The 23251-nt window shown below is 41.3% G+C and overlaps 1 protein-coding gene across 1 annotated transcript in view; it reads left to right on the top strand.

The window, feature by feature from the left end:
* vps39 (VPS39 subunit of HOPS complex) overlaps positions 1-23251 on the top strand; it is a 45511-nt gene that overhangs the window by 19096 nt on the left and 3164 nt on the right. The window contains exon 18 of the mRNA XM_022235622.2: positions 249-383. Within this exon, the coding sequence (XP_022091314.2) occupies positions 249-383 (135 nt within the window). The remainder of the gene's footprint in view (positions 1-248; positions 384-23251) is intronic.

Below are 23251 nucleotides of genomic sequence, written 5' to 3'. Positions count from 1 at the left end.
AAAGAGTGAATCTGAGGAGAGCGGATCCTCGTTTTGGAAATGAATACCACATCGCAGTAGCCTTACTACAGTCCATAGCCATTCTTAATTGAATTAGTTTTAATATAAATCACAATGAGTCAACTTCCGCAGCAGTTTAAAAAAAGAAATTAAAAATTAACAGACCTGTATTTTTGGATGCACACACAAACCAGTTAATAATAAACCCCGCAAAACCTACAAACTGTTTTTGACGTTCGCATTCACAGGCTCTGGAGATGTTACCTGAGACTATTCAGGTGTCAGACGTCTGCGGCTTCCTGGAAGGAGTCTTGGAGACCAAGGCTAAGCACAGGCGCAACAACCAGATTCTCAAGAGTCTCTTCTTCTCTGAAAACCTCCAGGTACGTTTAGTTTTTTTGCTCGGTAGTTTAAAACGCCTGCTAGGATCGAAACGTCGCCCCTTGTTTTTAGGAATTTTTCAGGCAAATTAATTGGGTGACATTGGGGGCACCCTGAGCCTGTATGTTTTGGTATGGAATCACCTCTGTGTGTGTGTACGAGACCAATGGGGCACGCTGCAGCCTGAGGGCGTGCGTGCACGTCACTTACTAATTGCCAGAATGTGTATGTACAAGACCTCTGTGTTGCTGTGAAGGAATATCGTTTCAAGTTTACACATACTCTGGCACGAATTGTTTACAATCGTCAGATCCCCACGGAGTACATTAGGATCTTTGTATAAACTGACTAAGCCGGCACCAACCATTTTCGTTGACCAACAGGAATAAAATCTTTTTTTTCTGCTCTGTTCATTGTTTTGAAAACCTTGAGTTTGGTTGGTATAATGAGCAGGCTGTGTTTTCATTAAGTGCAGTCGTTTTGTACGACCTAATGAAATATCATTCAGAATGCTAATCTTTGTTAGGATGAAGAAGATGAATAGGCTCTGAGTTTCTTACCCTTTCTCGTTGGGACAGTTCACACCGTGAATTTAGCAAGTCAAGCTAGGAGTAGTTGAGTGTAATGTGGGTGACCTTCCATACATTAAATGACAATGGCCATATCTACGTCAGACAGCTTTACAACTTTGTAAAAATAAAAATTGATGAATGGGGGAAGGGGGTTACAATTGGAGCCCAGGGTTCTCCCCAGGATTTTTCAAAACTGGGGGGGATTTCCATTGTGGTTTACCAACAATTTGCGAAGCCATGGCGTTGGGGTTCGGGGCCCACCCAAGGGCCCGAAAATTTGTGGACTTTAGATGCTCTCAGCTGCAGTTTAGAGCATTTCCTGGGCTTTTCAAGTGGTACCTTTTCTCAGGAAAAAACAGGAGATTCAATAAGTTTTCTTAAATTTTGGATATCAATATTTTAACAAACGACCAGTTTTCCTTTCTGGACTACTAATTTTAGGCACACAAAATGAGTCATTTCAAGTTTCAGACATGCAACAACATGTAGTGGCTGTGGTAATCAATGATTTAAACACCCGTTTTTTCAGCTTTAATTTGAATACATGCTTCAACCTTTGGTTTTTGCTGATCACACCTTCCTTCACCGGCGCCTTCCGTGCACATGCTGCAGGTGGCTGCTTCATCTGCCTTTGGGTTTCCCTCAGTGCGGACTGCTGATGTTATTGGCTTAAAAAAAGAGTTTGATTGCCATTTTTGCCATTGTGCGCGAGACAACACACGGTGAATGGTAATGAGAAATATCGTCCCCGTCGTAGATGCCATGAATACTGTTATAGAGGGCTACGGCTGCCACCATGAGAAAAAACGTGTGTGGGGTCGATGTTGTAAGTTCTGCGAATGATGTAGTATAAAATTTTAACCTTCGTAAATGCAGCCCCACTAGCGTATTGAGCACACGGCACAGATAAAACACATATGCGCGCGGGTGCATGTACGACGCCCATGACGGAAGTTCAGATTTCATGCGGCACAGGCCACGAGGAACGTTTGGTGCTGATGTACATGTACAGTGTGGCTGCCAACGTGTGGTGCACAATGCATGTACTATGCAGGACTATTAAAAGCTTTTTCGTCTAGATTATTTAAGATAATTCTGAGCCATACAATCATAATTATATCGTGCATATCGGGGATGAAAAAATGGGTATCAGCCCGTTTTTTTGCGTATCAGGCAGAAATAATTGCGTATTGGGCCCGATACGCAAGTTTGTACGTGAGGAGAACCCTGGAGCCATGGCCTCAGCCCCCTCCCCCTAGAGAGGCAGTTTTCATTTCTGTAGAAATAGGATCTATTTTTAATGCTTCATTTCCCTTCTTCCCCTAAGCATGTAAGCTTAGAAAACCCAAACATGTTTTAAAAAGTAACCCATTTTATTTTAAACCAATAGATAATATTTGTCCCCCCCCCTCAAAAACTGTTTCACAAAAAATATGATTGTGGGCCAAGCCGGCCTTGTCCAACAATAAGCAAATAATGCAACAGTTTTTGTACCTGCACTGTACATATCGTATGAGGACCACCTTGTGCAGGTTACAATATGAAATCATCTCTTGAATTTTATGTAAGAAATGCAGTCTCTTGCAAACTGTGTGCTGATCAGGTTGCTCCAACATTGCTGCGCAAACAGAAGAAGTAACGCTGAACAGGACGCTTCAGCCTAAGGTTCCCCATACTCATTACATGGACAGCATCCACAACCCATGGCAGAACTGCACTGGCTGGGAGCTTTTCAGTGACATAGCGCCCTCTCTTGGTGGCCTCCTGCCAGAACCCATTTTGATTATGATAATGTAAAAAAGGGTGTGGATGTCAGGAGTAGCCCGTAGCTTGCCACACGCTGCATGCAGCCCCTGCAGAAATGACGTGCCACTTCTTGCCAAAGACCTCTGCTGTAAATTGCTCAACCTAAATATTCAGGGGACTGAGTCAACACGATCATATTTTTTTTTGCATTGTGCCAGTAGTGAATAACGGAGGGCACATGTACACATGTACATGCGTTGGAGATTTTTTTTTTCTAGACACATGTCAATGTGATGATGTGTAACGTGTATGCCTGCAGCCTCAGGGCTGTGAATGTGCATATCTATTCCTGGTTGCTGGGCAGATATGTTAAATGCATTCGGAATTTTATGAGGAATCATTGTCACGTTGCAAGTAATAAGGATACATCATATCTGCATTGGAACTAGTCACTGATGTTTGACCCCTATGGCAGGGTACTGCAGTTTCTTCCCAACATGACAGACTTCCACTCTAGTGTCAAATGAATTTATGTGATAGTGAAGCCTGTAATATCTGCCGCTTCATCCCACATACTTTGGTTAAAAATAGAAACGACCCAAAGATCAATACTGACACCATTGTGACACACCAGTTTATTTTGCACATGCATTCATATCATGCTCAATGCATCTTGTTACAATGAGGATCTGTCGTATTTTTTGTGGTAATTTTGTCTGCACTACAGTTATTTATTTGTGTGCTGGGGTAATGATTGTGTTGATGGCGTTAATTTTACATAAAGAGCATTCAGACTTAATTGTTCATGGATGAGGGGCAAAATACCAATTTGAGTCAAATTAAAGAGCAACGTGGAGGAAGGCGTGTGTTACACAATGATACACACTAATTGTGCAGTTCCTATCAGTGCATGTTAAACTGCCACCGCACATTTCAGTCCTGTATAATTGGCTATATTTGAAAACGGAATATAAATGTGAGATATAAATTCTTTGCCACTTTTTAAAAAAACAAAATGCATCTGAGTAGAGATTTGAAAAATTTTAGTTAAATGTACAACTTCAACATTTAATTTGAGTACTGAAATGGCTGTAACTGTGTCTCAACCGAAGCTGGGAAGGGAATCTTTTCTGAAATAAGAAAAATTAGTCTTGTTTGATGTTCCTGTATTTCTGTGCCTATTTCTTCTGGGTATGAGCTCATCTGCTTCCTCCCTTTAAGAAATGCATTATTTGTTGACAAGACATTCGCCTATGAGTCATTGCACAAGGACTGTGCACACGTAAGCCACACACACAGAAGACACACCTTGCTATATTTTTCGTTTTCTGTTTTCCCTGTTTTGGATTAGACTTGCCACAGGTCAGTTGTTGGAAAGGATTGTGCCCATTTTTTTTTTTTTTTTTTTTGATCTGTGATTAGACTGGAATATTTTTACAGAGTCCATGTACATGTCAGGAATATAAGACAAGCGACAGCTCCATTAGTCATCTCATAGAGCTGCAGTACATGAAATGAAGTGGGTATTGCATGTAAATGTGTGCAGACTAGCTTGAAGTCTACTGAGCAACCCAGAAATGCCATGTTCATCCATGGAAAATATGAATCTCTTTTTTTCTGAGGATAAGTGTGGCATTGCCAGAAGACTACAGGTTTCATCAGGGCCTGTTTGCTCTCTGTCAGCCATCCAAAGTTTAAGTTTCTCCTTGCTCACATTCCTCCTCCTCGGTTTCAGATTTTTCAGTCTGTCATTCCGTCCCGCAAAAGAAGATGTTATGTCATTTGGGATAATGGTCCTGGGTCATTGGCTGAGGTGTGAATTGACAATTTTCAAATACATGTACTGCTGTTTTTTGCAAAAGTTAATCGTCTCTGGTTTCCATGCGTGATATGCGGTTGGTTGAAGAGTTGAATTTGATGTGGCTAGATTTCCTGCGTTAGACACAGCCTCCTGTTTATTTTGATTCATAATGTGCACATATTATCATAACCGACATGCCTTTCATTTTGTTAAGTGCAGAACATTCGCAGGGGTGCAGAAAGGCGTGCAAGATTAAGAAGGATGTTCAGCTGTTTGATTTTTGAACAATAGGGAAAGGATTATGAACTACCCTGTAAGTTATTGCAGTGGAAATACTGAACCAAGTTTACATGTAATGTGTACAAATGACAAAAGGGTGGAGAGTAAGCAAGATAAACATTTTGATGGAATGTTGGTCACACTTTGAGTTGTAAGACCATGTTGGTAACTTGCAGACTTGCCAATTTCAGATGGTGAATAGGATAGAGGCAGATCATTGTGAAGTCTTTTGTTAGCACCATGTGGTAATGCAAATATGAGATATAAGTAGTGGGTAAACCCAATATCATCAGGAATAAAGAGAATAATTTATAGTATTATTTTTCCTCAGTATTTTGCACAAAGTCACTCCATAACGAGACTGACTTCAAGAAGGAGAACTACCTGTACAATATGAGGAAAGTTGAAAATCGTTTTTGTTGAGCCTGTTGTTAAAACTGCCCTCTGGAACTCAATGGATCTGATAAGGTTGAAACACTGTCCTAGGTTAGGTGTACCACCATGTATGCAGCTTGAATGAGGCGTGGGGGAGGCTAAGTATTTGCCTGTTAAGGTAGAAGTCAAATGAGTGGGACTAAGAGAAGGCTTAATTTCCTAAAAACAGAGGCTTCTTTGGTTCACGAATGGCCCACCGATTTGGCCTTTTTTCAACAAATGAGGGGGTGCTGCCTCTCAGGGTGGCTGCGCTGCCAAGAATGGCATGTTGGCCTGATGGAGTGCTTTGAGATTGTTGGTATGAAGGAAAGCGGCATTGAGTTCCTTAGAGAAGGAGATTAAGAAATGAATTTTTCAACCACAAGGGGCAAGTTCAAGTGATGACTGCATGTCAAGCACTGGTCAGTTTCGCCTGGTATCCAGGATATGTTTTGTGCATGGGTTACTGAGGAAAAATTGTACCACCGGTTGACGGATAGGTGTCCCTTGAACGTGCCTGGGTTTGATACCACAGCTAAGGTTGATTCACTGCAACAGCGTTTGGACAGCCCCTTTAATGCATCACCTCAAAAAGTACAGGATGAGATCATGGGATGACCCAGGAACAAGTGATCACCAGCTGGGACAGGGAGGGCTGACCTAACAAGGACAGTCTCCTCTTGATCTCCAGTACCTCTTGCTTTCAGGCAGGGTCTGCTGGCATGGTGTGTCCTGTGGAAGCTTTGCTCTGTCTGTGGAAGTCAGCAAGGGTGCCTGCTGTGTGTGGAATGACACGGTCAGCCTGCTGTCACAACTGTAATAGGCAAACTGGATTTTTGAGAGGGTGGTGTAGCTAGTAGGTTGGTCCCTGGAAGGAATAGATTTTTGCAAATTATGTCTTGGGTTACCAACTGTTGTTTATCAGGACAAACATCCAGAAAGGTGTCTTCTGGATACAATTGGAGTTCTGAAATGGAATTGAAACTAAGACAGTGTGTGTACTTACATCTACATGTACTGTAGCTGTGGTCTAGTCTACCGGTATGTTTGGCTGAGAACATTACAAGGTGTAATCTTGTTCGTCAGATGAAGTCCTGTTGATGGTATACAGAGAACTTGGGGGAGCATTAGGCATTGTGGTCATTTTTTTCCTATTCTTGGGTAGGTCCCTTTACCCCTACCAGTACTTGCCTCCCATAGCCCAGGAGTAGAAATAAGTATCAGGCAGAGAGGGTTATTGTATTTGATGAGGGGATTATGCTGTGAACTTCTTGTACTTTGCCCTGAGCATGACATACAACTCTTACCCTAACCCTGAGCACGATGCACAAACAAGTTTTGTCCTGGTAGCCATCAGCTTTTGAATGTAAATTGACAGAAAGTGTTAACCAATGAACCATTGGATTGCAAACTGTACCAAACGTGGACCAATCCAGCTGGGCAGGCTTTCACCACGTTAAAGGGACATTTTCTTCTGTCAAGCATATCGTATTCGGATCGAGTTGTGAGAAGATTTCTCCATCCCCACCTTTTTTGGTCCCCACAAAATCAGTGCAGTGACGGGTGTCTGTCCCCACAACTACGGAACAAGTAACTGAGCACATGCGTTTACATAAAACAAATATACATAAAACTCCACCAGAGCAATTGCATGAAAGGAAAATAAAGGTGATTTTTGGCCATTTCTGAGTACCTGTATTATATCAATGATTCAGTTTGTGTGGAGCAAGTACCCGTCTCTATTCATGTAGTTGCAGCTGTCTAGCTGCCCAGCCAACGTCTGGGCAGTAGGGATGCATGTGCTCACAGGCCAAAGTCAAGATACATGTATATTTGCGCTGGTACTTCACCAGTACTGCAGACTTGGCCCATGTTATGCATAGAATTGGTCTCCCGCATATATTCATCTCCTGGTAATGCTGTGTTAATGGGTTGTAGGTGTTTGTATAACTTGTGTAGGTGCACAGACTGTAGCCTTGTAGCTGTGGCTTACAAATCTTGTTTCTTTAATGTGGCACCACATGGGGAGTTATTTGCAGTAAGTTTGTTTTCTTTTTAGGGGGTTTCATGTTTTTAGAGTTGAGACCTTTCAAGACCTTAATGCTTGAATTTAACTAAGTTATTTAAATTTTCCGCTGAAAAACATCCGAGTCCATTCCAAGAATACTTGGTTACAGAGCTACAGTTGTTGATGTTGTTGATCAAATTTTCAATTTTTGGGAAAATATGCTATCAGAGTCGGCCTTTCTTACCGGTACCTACATCTGTCCATTTCAGCACCCTTTTTGGTCAATTGTTGTGGATTTGAGAGAGCATGTTGGTTAAAGTACAAAGTCCCTCTCAAAATATCCTCGGGCATGGATCTATTCTGATAAGAAGAGTTCAAGAGTTATTCTCAGCAATCTACCGTTGCTGAGAGAAAATAACAATAACCTTGAGGTACGATTATACCTCACAAGACTGCTTGCATTTCAGAGACATGGTCTCTGTTACCTAGCTACAAAACACATGGAGTATCTGGCAGAAGCAGTTGAATTACTCTGCTTATTCAATCAAGTGTGCATTCGCATTTCTTTAACAATTTCAGTCAGAGGATTAGAGGGGAGGAGCGTTGAGCAAAATGTGGGAGGATTTAAGTCTGCAGACTCAACAATGTTGTTCATGTTCAGTGGTGTGTTTGCAAAATGTGGGAGGATTTAAGTCTGCAGACTCAACAATGTTGTTCATGTTCAGTGGTGTGTTTTATTTTCCTATAGTCCTTGGTCTTTAAAGAGCACTTCCAAGGAAAACCTGTTTCTCTGATTTTATCTGTTCAAATAAATATGGAAGTATCCAAATCGAAGGCAGTGTCATTTGTCTTCAGAACTCAACTATAACAAGCTAAAAGGTTGTGTTTGTAGTGAATGGCTACGTGGCTACAAACAATGGCTGTATGAATTGTTTGGCATGCACGAGGGATTATCCACCACAAACACAAGGCGAGGATTCTCCTCATTTCTCTGTTTTCTCTGAATGATGCAATCTACATTCAGAATTCGCATTTCTTTTATTTTGTTTATAGACATTTATTGCTACATATTCATAAAAAGTACAAATAGTAGAAATTACTGCTCGCTAAGTAAAAACCTAAAATACATGTATATCTAAAATATTCACAAAAAGCACAATTACAGTCTGTTTTTTATTAAATAAGGTTAAGATTGAAAAAAAAAAGACAAACACAAACTATATATATTTGAAATTTATTTAAAATTCCCATTTAGGTACCTGACTGCAGTGTTATAAAATGAGCGGTTTGATCGCTTAGTGCGTCCCTGAATTGATCTGTATTTACACCTCATCATTTGAAAGAGCTCATTGGCCGGATGAGACTCGTCTACAGTAATGGAGTGAGCACGTGCCAATGTTCGCTGTTTATAAATCTCCTCAGCCGAATTCATTTCAATACCAATGATCTGTGATGCTGCATTTTCCCTCTCTCAACAGTAGTGCTTCCGTACCAAACAGTAATAGAGAGTGTCAGAACACTCTCAATGACAGCACGACAAAACATAATGAGAACATCAGTGTTAACACAAAATTTTCTCAAATGGGGGAGAAAATACAATCGCTGCTGAGCCTTTTTTACACAGTAATCAACGTGTTCAGCCCATCCCAAAGAGTGAGAGATAAAGATACCCAAAAATTTGAATGAGGGCGTCCTCTCCACTTCGGTCCCATTGATAAAAAGTGGCAGAACTTCATGATTCCCAGACCCATTTAGTTCTAAATTATTATTGGAGCACCATTTCACTCAAATGTTCACTTGCTCGCGATAATGTTCCTCTTTACCGTGCGAGATAAGCCCAGCAACATTGGTATCATCCGCAAACTTAGTGACAACACAATCATTAAAGGATGATATGCAGTCATGCGTGAATAGAGAATAAAGCTGTTGTGATGGTACACATCCTTGCGGTGCACCAGTATTAATAACAAGTGGATTGGACAAGTTCTTGCCAATTCGGACAACCTACGGTCTGTCTGAATGAAAGCTAAAAATCCATTTACAAACGTCGGAATTTACACCTAAGTGTTTCAGTTTAAAAATCAGTTTGGATGGTGAAATAGTGTTGAAATTGGAACTAAAATCTGCATCTTGACACGAACAGAAAAAACTCTTTTTAGCTTGTTATGGTTGAGCTCTGAAGATAAATGACACTGCGTTCGATTTGGATGCTTCCATATTTAATTGAACAGATAAAATCAGAGAAAACATATTTTCCTCAGAGGTGCTCTTCAAAAGATTATTTCCTTGCATGAAAATGTTGAACTGCTCTGGAAGATACCGGTACATATATAAAGCAAGGTTTATAGATTAATTTTAAAAAAAATTAAACGTGAGGTTGTTTTGGTGTAACACACCTTAAAACTTTACAACTTTAAAGACTTGAAATGCATGTACATGTAATTTATGTGAGCACAGTTTACGCACATTTGCAAGTGAATATAAAATGATATGAGAAACAATGTTTTGTCACCACTCACAGTTCAATGTTAGAAAAAAAGTCTTGAGCGCCTTGGGAATTATTCATTCTTCCTTCTAAAAATTAGAAAATAAAATTGCAAAATCAGAACTGTGCTGCCAGAATTATAAACGGGAGGACGAAGAAACACATGCACAAAATTGTTAATCTGTTGTTTAATCATTTGATTTCCACTTGTTACAGATTATGCAATGGAGGCAAACACAGCCACCCCTAGCTCTAATCCTAATACCCCAAACTCCAGATGGTTTGCATGTGTGTGGCATGCCAGATCCCAGTTGTACATAAATATTGAGGTGGTGATAGGATGTCAATTCAAAGCAGATGCCATCCCAGGGTCGTGTTTGTATTTAATGTTGTCCTTTTAATCCCAGGGGTGAAATTTCAAAAGTGATCACAGATTTTCTGCTAGCAGACCGGGAAGAGTGTGAAAAGGCATGTACATGTATGCTTAATGTCATGTTGGTGAGATATGAAAAGATTCCAAATCAGTACAGTTCCACATAAAGCCAATCAAGAGATTTAGGATCCAATTAAAGTTTACATTTCTTCTGAATCATCCAAACAGAACGGATTCCCCTTTAATCCTCATCTGCATAATTAATCAATGAATCATCCGCATACATTATAATCTGCATGCGCTCCATTATGGGTGGTTTCCTGTTTTTTCCTTATTGGGCTGAGTAGAGGTTGGCATGCTTCTCCTAAGACAAATGCTGACATGATTATTCTCCTGAGCGGCAGCTCTCAGATAAATCCGTGAATTACATTAGGGATCTGGGGAGGGGAGGTATGTGTGAATGTTAGGATGAAGGTGGAACTGAAGTGGGCTGTACATTATGCTGTCGGCCCATAGGCTTGTCAGAAGACCTCAACCAATTTTGCCACTGCCAGGGAATGTTTTTGAAGATCTGAAACATATTGCTGAAGATGGAGTCTTTTGGTTCATTTTCGTGTTGATGGAAGGAGTTAACATTAAAAATTGGGGGGGGGGGCTGGAGTCATGTTTTGGAAAGTAGGATCAGTATGAAGACCTAAATTCCAAGCAAGTTCTCACCGAGTTGAAAAGCCAGTGTTAAATAAGTTTTGTTAAATCTGACAAATTCAGTGTCTTTTCCAGCTACTTGTCCCAAGGAGAGGCAGAAACGTTTTTTGACGGGCAGTTTTGCTCGTGTGCTGTTTACGAACCCAGTTGTTTTCCATAAACACTGGTGGATAAATCTTTATATAAATTTCCTCCCAAAATATTGGAATTAATGGAAATATGGGCTCAGACAGCATCAAAGGGTATAGATCCTAATAATATTGCAGTGAGTGGACTGGGTTGTTGGAGGGATCAGGTGCTTACATGTACTTAACCTCTTTCAACCGAAATTGATAAATGTCGTTGTGTTTTACTCCTGCAACACGACCCTGCACTATAAATTAAGATAATGAGATCTTTAATTCCAACACATGTCCATTTCACTTGCACTGACAGTGGTAGCAGTCACAGGCCATGTAAACACAAACTCAGACACAGTCAGCGAGCGTAAATTCACGACAAAATTTACTGCAGTTGGTGCAGAACTTAAGTGGAGGGTAAGGCATAAACAGTTTATGCTGTTCAATAGTCACAGAAGACTGGTTTATGGAAATGTCACAGTGTGACAGGCAGGAGTCATCTGCCTTCCACTGAGGCAGTCATATATCAGGTTTCGTTTCTTGTAATCCAGATGTAGACAGCAGACTTGGAATCGGGCATGTACCTTTGGTATGACCCGAGCAAGCAGAACTTTTCCTTTGGATGTGTCGGTTAGTGGGCCATTCCATTGTGGATGAAAACATTGACAATTGCTTCCAGTGTGGGATTTGTCCAGAGCAAGAGACCCGAAACTCCAGTGTACATGCAGTTCCAGCAACTTATGGCTCATTTGTTGTAGATGGATTAGATAGAGGGATACAGCAAGTACATGTACTTATAGGCTATGCTCATAAAGGCCCTCTTCTGGTTGAAAAGGACATGATGGGAGGGCAGACTACTCTCAGTGTTTTGATCCACAGTTGAGATTGATGTTCCAGTGGAAATAAACAGCAAGTGATCCCACTCGTGGAAACTCTTCACTTCAATACACCACACCACAGCCTGGTCCATGACTTCCTCCCCCCCTGTGTTCATGACCCCCTCCCCCCCACTGAAAGGTGGTGGTCTTATTCAGTGGCGCATTGTCTGGGGGAACTGGGTCTTTTTGAAATCAACTTTTCTTTTCAATGAAAATATGGAGGGACCTCAGAGGCCAGAGAAACATGCAGTGCCAGCAAATTTTGAGCCAGGTTGAGGAAGACAGGCATTTTAGGTGATGCAGTTTTCATTTGTGTATGTATTTTTTTCTGAATTTGTATTGAGGTTAAAACAAATTGGCATAAAGCGGACGTTTAATTTTTAGAGTTTGAAGATAATGTTTTTTTGTTTATTGCCGAAAGTACACCTAACATTTCTTGATGTGATGATATTGGTAGTCTCTGTCATAATTAGAGTTTTGTTTTGCTTTTCCAGTAATAAAATATCATCCTAATTGAAGAAGTGTGAAAATCCAATCACCAGTTCATACAGGTCTTACTTTCCATCTATCTAAAGAGAGTTCATTCACCGTGGATGTATTGTGTAACAGATCCAAGCAAACTCAACTTGTTTTTCCCGGCGATCTTTTTTGATTTATAAATAACTCTTGTACCAGCTGAATTACAAATTCCTGCTTGACATTTTGTACAGCGGTGCACTGTTTCCAGAAGAGAAAAAAATACGGCAGAATTGTATCTGACAGCAATGTAATTATAAAGGTACATGATTTGCACCCCAACAACAGCATGCAACCTCTCAAAGAAGTGCTGTGAACCTGTGCATTACAAGCTGGAATTAGATGGGCACGACGTGCGATAAAAATCAGCTGAATAATGAATGAACTTTGAGAGAGAACGATGAATTTGAGTGTTGGATTTAGCACTTAGCCACCATGTATTAATTGGAAGTAATTACTTGAAGAAAGCCAAGTACATGTGTATCACTATTAAACCTGTTATCTGGAGATATATTCAGATGGGTACGGTTAACGTTATCCTTCCTCGTAATGAAATGCCAGTTGCCTCTCCTCCATCAGGCCATTACTTCCCACAGGTTGTTAGCAGCATGGACATTATGCATATTTTTATAGGTGCTGGTAATTGTATTATTAAAAAGTGCTGGTGAGGACGAATCAATGACAGTTTAATGAAGATTATTCCACACCTTGATGGTTCTCGGAAGAAAAAAAAAAGCGTAATAGAAAGTAGGTTTGCGGTAGCCCCATGGACGTATCTCTTTTGTGAGTATTAGCGGTTCTGAAAAAAACCAGTGGTACTAAAAAAAAGCAGTTCGTATGTTGATATTGAGAGGTGACTCCGCTCAAATTGATTGCTGTTGCCCCTCCTTGACCACCCCTATTTTTTTTACAATCTAACGGGTGATCTAAAGCAGGATGGTGAATTATGATCTGGTTGTTAGCACGCCTCATTTGGAAGGTGTCCCGGTTCAAGGTTGTGAGGCATTTCCATTGTATGCTGACAAACTTGGACTTGGGAAAGCAATTTCGATAGGCGATTATGTAATCAATAGAATTTTCAAAACAGCTGAGTTTGCACTAACCGTCATTCTCATCTTTGGAAGGTTGCTGCCCAACACTCAAATACTGTGATTTGGAGGGTTTAGGAGAGCAAGGATGAAGCAATTGAACGTGGTTAAATGCACATAAATACTTGTTGTTTTGACCAAGTTCAACCTTTGACTTGTAAAGAAGGGAGAAAACCAAGATTGCTATATTTGGAAATTGGATGACTCATGTGCTCCTCGAGTTGAGCCGTCTGCAAGGAGAGTGCATCCAGGGACCTGTCCAGCCTCATGCCACAACCATCACACGGTGGGGGAAGCGATGGGGTGGTTGTCAGAACAACCTGTGATTGATTCTGAATGTGGCTCTGTCCCATCAGAATGGAGCAAGGATGATTAAACGTAAGCTGTTCTCGGTTGACGGGATGTTCATGTGCAGGTTTAGAGTCCGTCTTGGGCAGCAGCCATAAACCCTAACCCTTGTTGGGTTCAGCATGGTTAGGGTTAAATGAAGGCAGAGTGTAGACAAAATTAGTGCTTGAGGACTCAGTGCTGTTGTCGGGAAGGAAAACTTTGCTCTGGCATGAAGTGAATCCAACAAAGTGCTATTTTCTTTACAGGGGCATCACAAAGACTTCTTGTACCCCTCTGTACAATTCATGACGTGAGAGAGAATAGCTTAAATGTACAGACAGATGACAAATTACAGGCTTTTAACACTGAAACGTCTTCATAACTTTCTATCAGAATAAGAAGTAAGTCTGCATTCCAGTATACTGACTCTTATAATGCATACATGGGGGTTAATTCAAATGCGTGAAGTGCAGTAAACATTGATAAGTTATTTTTTTTTCCAAACTGTGTTTCGTCAGATTCTCTGTATAGGGAATCAATTTGTTGCCAGCGACACATTTCCAGATCCTGGAGATGGATACATGAAGGCTACTTGGCTGGCGCTGTCTGGGTATGGGAAGCTGGTTTCCTACAGACTTTCTGGTATGACTATGCATTTGTGCCTGGAAGGCATGGGTAAGAGTTGGATATCAATAAAAAAAGAGAAAAAGGAGATTATTGAAGCTTAAGCCCTTTTGAGTGGAGCCTGCAGGTACTCACAGTCAAGAAAACTGTAGAAATGATGTCGATCCTCTATTGATCATTGCCTTGAGGTTTGGACGGGTCAAGACCTGTCCCCGGGTGTCTTGATCATTGTGGTGAAATTTGCTATCATGAATCGTCAGACCAAAACTGCTTTTCTATTTGGACCACCAAGGATGGCGCATACAATAACGTAGCAGTGGTGAAATCCAAATCCACTTGCAGTATAAATGTACAAAATGTACAAGTGTACGGTACACGCCTTTGTCACTGAGAGAGTACCAGAAATAAAGACTGTGGATGCACCTTGCAATTAATGTGAGACTTTACCGCTTAACCTGCTACAGTGACTTGCCCTGTCTAAAAGAGGTCAGTTCATGACATTCATTAGCAATTTCCGATGCTGAAAATAATGGAATACTCTTGTAGCATTATAATACGTATGGCCAGAGTCGTGGAAAATAACCTACATTGTGCTAATTTTTGTGGAACTGCTTTTCTAATTTGTATCCTGCTGCATACGATAAAACATATGCATTTGTTTCTGAAAGCGTTTAATTCAGTTTCTAACATGAAGATGAATTTTTGGCTTTCCTCCCACTTGGGTAACTACATGACTTTGAAATGCCACACTCTCTTTACATTACTTTGTCTGCAATGCTCTGAAACAATACAGCAGTTGTCAGCATATGTGCTGTGACATGTATGATAGCACTGGGAGTCTCAAGTTAATTAGTCCATGGTGATGGCCAAACATGTTGGAAGACCTTGGAACAGAAAGGAATTGTCTTTGTGCTCAGCGTGACATAAATACTGCCGGGCCAGGTGCAGGTGGATTACCGAGGCACGCCGTATGCGAATGCTCTGCCGTCGCAGACAAATATGTATTGAATGTATCTAGGGCCCTTATCAGACCTAACCATGACCTTAGCAGTTCGGTGAGATTAAAATCTATCCAGCGCTGGTCCTTGCGTGTATAACGGCACAGCTGTTTTCATATTGGGCCACCAGGTTTTGCTAGACGTGCTAGCAAACCCAATTGACACACATTCAGTGATGCGTGGCTAACCTCCTGATTGTGTTATATTGAAATTCAAGAGTGGTTAATAAAAAACATTAGGACATATTCTGCTCAGAGAATTTCTTATTTCAGTTGCAGAGATTAGTATATGTCACTAAGAGTGTATTTTTTTCTATTGAAAACTATTCACTCATTGCAGTTATAATGGCCAAATGAAAATGCGTATTAATGCTAGTAAGATATTTTCATGTTTAAAATCATATTCAGTTATCTTTTCAGCTCTATTTACCGAAGGACACAAATACCGAAGGATAAAAATAGCTTTCAGGGCAATTTTCAGTGTCTGGATTTTTCCATCATCAAATACCCACATCTACTACATGCTAGTTAGAGGCACAGAGCAACCCCAAAACAGATTTACCCTCAGCTGTATTTTCACGAATGCCCTAGAGGATATGCTGCAGTATTCATCAAGACTGTTGCCATCCCAACACAACATCCTTGCATCTTAGCTGGGTATGGCGCAGACTGGCCCTTGCGAACGAAATCAGAGTCTCAACGATTTGACATCCCCAAGACTAATTACTCATGACACTTCAAACTCCATTCAGAGTGCAATAATTTCAAATGGTTGTGTGTACCGTCAAGGAAGAGGTGGGAAGTTGTTTACTGTCAGGAAATTATTCTCTTGCCTATTGGATAACAAACTCGCATTATTGCTCCCTGTTGTCCACAAAATTGACCTAGTTGCTCCAGAAGCATAAATATTTAGTGTGTCGGCATTTGTTGACAGGCTTCGCTCACAAAAATTCTATTAGCTTGGTGTCAAACTAGCGAAGATGCCGACTCATTTGTCAGGGCTTTGGTGGATTGGGCGTAGGTGAACGGGACTACGTTGGCTCACAAGGATGCTGTATTGGAATTTGTACTGAACTGGAAAGTCTTGCATGTGGGCAAGTCTGTTTCAAGTCAATTTGGCCTATCACAATCAGGTTTATGTTTGGTCTTGGTTTCCTTGGCATGAAATGACCGCGAGTATTTCTGCTCCTCCTTGCGTGGGATGCCAGTCCATGGAAGGTTGCTTGGGACCCCGCTAATTTGCGCTCCTGGGTGAAGAGAGGCAGGTCAGGGTGAAGTGGCTTTCCAAAGGCTTCCAGCCGTAACCAGCAGCTTGATTTGAACCCCTGAAATTCTGGTTAAGAGTCACAAACCTTAACCAGTTGGCCACACCCTCCCTCCACGTATAATTTCTGTGGAGTTTGGATTTTCTTCAGTGGCTCAGTACCTGTAGACGCTGCTTGGTACCTATCATGCGCATCACTGCATGCAGCCAGCCTAAACTACCAGTACATACCTGCACATGGCTTTTCATCTTCATACAGTGGACTTAAATTACATGCAGTCAGAGTTCAAAAGGAGAGTATGTTGGGGACCATCCATAAAGTGCACCTTGTGTTCAGGGGAAGTGGAGAGTCTGGTAGAATGCATATACATGTACATGTATGTATGTTGCTTTTGATAAGACATCATGACACGAATGTACTTTCTCATATTTAATACCCACGAGGACCAGCTTTTACACACTGAAACTTGTTATAACACAGCTTTTAGATCTTACCAGTGCAAATATGGACTGTGTGTGTATATGTAGGGTCTAAAAAGGTTGATATTTTGTGCATAACACATGTAACATGTACGATATGGATGACCTATAATGTTGCTGGTACATGCACACAGTGAACCTTTTCGGACGTACTAGTCTGCATTCAGAGCAGTTCTGTATATAACATGTACTGGCTCTTTGATATCTACCCGCACTCCAGAATCTTCAGTAAATCTAGGGATTTCAGAAGAATGTTTTAGGGCATCTTGTTTTAGTTACAGCCTGACAAATGCCCTCTAAAATCCCTTAAGCAAATACCTGGCATGGGATTAAAGGCTCCCAGTGCTGTGACTAATGGCTTTTGTTTTATTGTACATCAGGTGGGTTTCGGCACCGGGGGAATGTGGCACTGAGAAGGAATATCAACTGAGAATGTTTTGATTACTTTGCATACTGACTGAGAAATGTTTTTATTGCTGTGCAGTGGAGCAGTGTTCCATTTAGAAAGATCAACCAAGAGTCATTCCATTCTTACTGGTATGAGTCACACAGTCGGCCCAGTGTGCCCCCCCCCTTTAAAATCTGCTCTCTAGAATCTATTAAGCTTAGGTCATCTTGCACTGTCTGTTCACTGTGAAAAGTCTGTGTGTAGTCTACATGTAACTTCATCACCGACATGTGGTCTCCAGTACTGTAACTTGTAAAAGCCTTATTTCATTGCAAGTTTTTGTTTAAGACCACTTCTTCAAGTTTGGTTAGTAGAAATCTTCATCATATTGTCCTCCAATCTGTTTTGACAGTTTGAATTCTTGGAGTAGGTATGGTTGCCACCATTGATTCAGCCATGATGTCAATTGAAAACTTTGAGACACTTGGTAGCTTCAAGCAGACCGATTCTTTTTTAGCAGTTCTGAGCATGCGCGCATTGTCCTTAGCAGGCGTGCGTAGTTCTGAGCATGTGCAACACTATGAAAAGGGACCGGTATGTCTGCTATCATCAGCGACTTAAGGTCTGCCATTGAGTAAAGTGCCATGCAGCATGCCTGTCATGCACAGGCAGCGTTCCAGGTCACAGCAGCAAGAAGGCACATATGCCTAGATGCATTCAATGTTCAAAAAGCCTACGCTCGGTCAGTGGCCTTCACAATTTCTGGTAGCATAAGGATGGAAAATTCACTCCCAGGTTGATTCATAATTTCCTTGAGAGCCACACCAAAGTCATCAAGTAAGTGGTTTCACTCTAGATGATGCAAATAGCAGAGTATGATAACTCTATTTGCCACCAAACAGCGCTCAAGTTAATTGAAGGTGTGGGGACAGGTTACCAACTTCAAGAGACCAACTTGATTTGAAGACTACTCACTTCATTGCCAAGGTATGCGGCATCGGTTGTTAGCCTTCCCCTTGCCCTGCTCTCGTAGCCCGTCCTCATCAGGGTCAGGGGAGCGTGTCACCTCCGTCCCCCCACTAGCAGCCAGTTATGCACAGTAATGAGTTTGTAGTGGACACAACAACTGCTGCATCCTGATCGATGCCAGCGGGAAGTGGAAAGAGTCGGCCACCCTTGACCTTTCCGACGATTCCTGCCAATTAGCAGTTGAAACTCACCATTCATGCAGATCCTCTGCAGTCCCAAGCAAATTGTAGCCCCTGAAAGTGATCACAGCAAAAGAAGACACCCTGTTGTGAAGGGTGTTGTTAGGATTACCACTGTAAACATCCTCTTACAAAGTTAATTGAATAACACTTTGCAGAGAGGATTTTTATTTAGTGGAAACAACGTTATTCTAAAGGAAGATTTTTAGAATGTTTTAAGGTTCACTTTATTCAACAACCAACATTCTGCATAAATTAGATTGTTCATTAGAATTTGAATTGATAGCGGTACAGGTCCACCTTGGCTTTCATAATTTTACTTATCAGTTACACTTAAAAGACCGTTCATTTTTCACTGTGAATATGCTGAAACTGGTAATTACACCATATTTAGTCCTTGTGGGCACCTTTAACTTACAGTTCTGTCTGATTGAAGTAATAGAAAGAATTTGTATTTGATCTCAAGCTGAAATAACTTGTAATCCTCTCCCTGTTGTGTGTTTATCCTAATGTAATTCCCAGAAGCATTAGTGCATTGTTGAAAGGGCGAATGTTTTTCAGGGATCTAACTTTGTCCTGAAGAAGTTAGTCTCAGTTATGCATTTACAGGTGTGTAGGCTGTTGGTCATCGGCATGATGATTCGGTGTTACTGAATTTGACTCTCTCAACTCATGGTTTCTGTCTTCGTCCTCAAGGAATAAATCCAGCAAAGCACGACAGATACTTCCTTTCATATTGTAAGAATGAAATGCCAGTCCTTGAAGCCCCATGTTCGGATTGTCCTTTCATAAAATTCTTCCAGATCAAGTCCGCCCTCTGAAAATCCAAATATTGATCCCCTCCCCCAAACCCTTTCAGCTTGTATTTGTGTAAGGCATTGAATGATTTGAATAAACGGCCCACTTCCAAGGTCATCCACCAAACAAAAAAATCTAAGGCCAAGGAGCTTAGGTTATATTGAAAGTACCTGAATGGTGCACAAATAGCTAAGTGCTTGAAGCAAGTGCAGTGTGTAAGCCTGGTCTTGAATGCACTATTTACATGTACCTATAAAGGAAATCCATTCGTCTAGTAATGTTAGCGACATTTGACGGTATCTCTTGTACAGGGATTATCTTTGCCAATAGCTATTAGGGCTGGGCTTGCATGCTACATGCACGTGTGCCGTATGTGGTATGTTAACGACTACTGCACGTGCATGCAGTCTTCCTAAAATCGTTGTGCAACTCAGTACAAGGCCTCCTCTCTTGTGCATCAACATTCTCATGATCCCATGCCAATCACTGTAATGCTGAGTGTGGACTCACTTTCCGAATACGTAATTGAATTGACAAACAAAGCTCTTGATAACCCCCTTGAATTGCTTTTAAAATTATCACCCCCCCAAAAAAAAATTTCCAAACTAGCGAAGGTATGTAGATTTTTTGCTCATCTCAGAAAAATCCTTTAAAGTATTTCCTCGCATCCCATTTAGAGGTGTACTTGGGGGCAGGCAGACAAGTTGTCTCGCCCCCAACATGCTGTAATTTTTGTTTGTTTGTTGGGACATTTGTTTGTTTAAGGAATTGAAAGGGCTAACACTTTCAAATGGTACTTCCACCTTTGGGTGGTGAGTATTCTTTTATGGATAAAAAAATTGTTACCCTTCCTTTGTAGAAATAATTCCACCACCACCTCACCCAAAACCTAGATACACCACTGATTTCATGGTGTGTATTTGGTTAATTTCCGCATGGCTCACTGTTGTGAGATTTTAATGAATTTTTCCCTGACAACTTTATTATTACCCTGAACTGTGGACTGGTTCCATGAAAATCAGATTAGTTTTAACTGCCGTTATCACACACACATTTCAGTTGTCACATGATGCACCAGATGAAAGGCATCTGCCATCAGTGTCACCTTTAACCTTGCCTCAATAGCTATTGGATTCACACCAATTTGGAGATCTTTCTAGGATTTGAAACCCATCTGTGAAGCGATCCTTGACTAGCCTTGTTTGCTGAGAGTTGTGCCAGATTTCCCAGCAAGAAGTGCATGTAATTCAGGATGTTGTTGAGCTGTAGTGTGTATATCAGTGACCCACTTCTAATACACCGTGAGGGAAGTGGCTTCGGTCTATTTTCCTCTTTTGAACCTGAGAACTTAGTTGATAAGCAAATATCACAGTCAAGTGAATGAAATCCATGTGAAGAAAAGCATTTATGTATTGTAAAAGAAACATCATATTTTCGAAAATGCATAATTTTCAGAAGGACAAGGGAAATGGTCATTGCTTTTTCAAACATTTATTGCTCATGGCTAAAGGTCAGCACCCATACCGTGGGGAAAGATGAATTATATGTGTAGTAAAATGGAAGCTGTGCTCTGTGATTTTTTTAAGTTTCAGGAGTTACCCTGAAACCATGAACAGATCACAGAATGCCTGCTTGGGATGTTCATTGCATACACAGCACAATACCAAGGATGATCTGTTTGTGTATTTTATAGTTCATCTGTGAATTGTGAGTCACCTATCATTTAAACCAGTTCAGTGATGCCCTTGTTAAAACAACAAGGTGTCTCTGAGCAGAAAAGAATGTTTGCAGGTCTAAGATAAAGTCATAACTTCACAGAAGGTCATCTTTTCTGTCGAAAAGTGCATGACCAATGCTTTGCCTTTCAAAAGGAGGGGGGGAGGATTCCTTGCTTGCAGTTGGCTCAGTTGTCGGATGCGCGAATCCATATTGTCGGGTCAGAGTAAACAGGTCAATACCGGTTTCAAAACGGATTTCCCCTCCCAAATGCGATGGCGGCACTTCCCCCTTTACACAGCCCGGCTTCTCTTCCTCTCCACCCCCCTCCTTGGTTGTCTCGTCTTTAGAGCAAACACACCCGGCATCGCTAGCAGCTGGGCTGTAATGCCAATCTGTTCCAGCTGACTGCCGATTGGCGCAGCCCGAGCGTGTACTCCCCTTCGTCTTCCTCTCTCTATCTCCATCATGTCAGCTGCGGCATCCTGTGACGACAAACCCAACACAAAATGCCTAGAACAGCTTTGCTGTCGGTGACAAGATTTATCCCCGTGCTTTACTGCACTCACATGAGACTGCTGGAAACTTACCAGCTTATCAGCCATATTTACATCAGTTCTGATTTAACTCAAAAGCTCATCCAAGAATATTTTCATGGGAACAGTCATCGTTACTATTTTGTCTGTTAGTCGCTATCTCCTATAGTCTTTATGTTATTAAAATTAGTTGATATTTCTTGGCTACAGCGGTGACAACATTGTTCATGTGACAATAGCATTATTTTGAAAAATGTATTTTGGGTCCTCTAATGACACGAGGGCCTTGGAGATGAGTGCCTGTACCGATACACTGTATTAAACCTAATGATTCATGCCCTGGCTGGCACTGTGTTATTCATGGAGCAAGGACACATAACCAGGTCCACCTGGAGAAGGAGAGTCGTTGTAAGGTTGGGGAGACAGCTGTTTTGTTTGAAAATTTTGAAACCAGGTGTGACAGGGAAAACTATCATCCTTACTATCCTGTGTGCATTCCACAAGACAATTAAGTGTGGGTTGGTCTTCCCAATGCTGGGGGAGAGGGGGCAGTTTAGTTTGTTTGGAAGATCGAAACCATGGAAAAGTTGTCCCCGTAGTAATGTTATATTTCAACACATGTTGTCTCCATAGCTTGATAACAGGTGTGTGTCTTTGTGTGGCTAAAGTGTCAGTTTTAAGTTTGTGTTGACCAGTAACATGAGGCAAAGGTGCACCACCAAGAATTTCTGATTGGAATTATTTGGTAAGGTTCAGGTGCATTGTGGGAGTTTTAATTTAATTTGTTGCTCTGTGTTCAGTCATGAGCAGGTGCTGAAATGTGTGTGTGTGTTGAGGGGGCCAAAACAAAACAAAAACAATAGGCCATTCGCTTTGAGTAGTAAAACACTCTAGCGTGCAAAGGAGCGGCAGGCTGGTGGGAAGCATGTTGCAGTGTTCCCTTGAAATGTATGGTCTCTGCACGGGCGCACAGCGTACATGCAACGATACATTTCAACAGAGGCTGGTCACGCATGCCCAGCTCATCGTGTGCCAAACACACATTAACCTATGCAAGCATGTTCCCCATCAGTGGATGTTGTTCATGCACTGAGCGGATGTGGGGTGAGTTGGGTCATATTTTCCGTCCTCAACCTGGCAACCCCCACACAAGCATTTTTTAGCATTTCAGCAATGCATACCATTGCATTACGGTATTAATACACCATTATCACACATTGCCATAAATTCTCTCACAACATGCATAATAATGTGGATTTTTTTTGTACAAGTCGGAGAGAAAAGTAATATTTGTGGATGCGGATTGAGAAACTTCTCATTATTCTCATATGGCCAGCGTTGGATATTATCACATGTCTTTTTCTTATAGCTACAGTAATTGCAAGTGGTATCAGGTTGACATGGATACCCTGGCTCAACCCTGTGTTGCTGCTGTTCACAGCCCTATAACCCACTGTGACAGGCTGTGACCTCCCCTGTAAATTTGTGAATTTTCCCTTTTGAAATCCACAAAGGTTTCTGACAGCTACAACAGTCCACTTGACT

Source organism: Acanthaster planci, linkage group LG01 (assembly GCF_054643075.1).
Source record: "Acanthaster planci isolate LZ-2023a linkage group LG01, COTS_SCS, whole genome shotgun sequence".
Taxonomy (NCBI): Eukaryota; Metazoa; Echinodermata; class Asteroidea; order Valvatida; family Acanthasteridae; genus Acanthaster; species Acanthaster planci.
The sequence above is the reverse complement of the archived record's forward strand: the minus strand, read 5'-3'. Positions and strand labels throughout refer to the sequence as shown.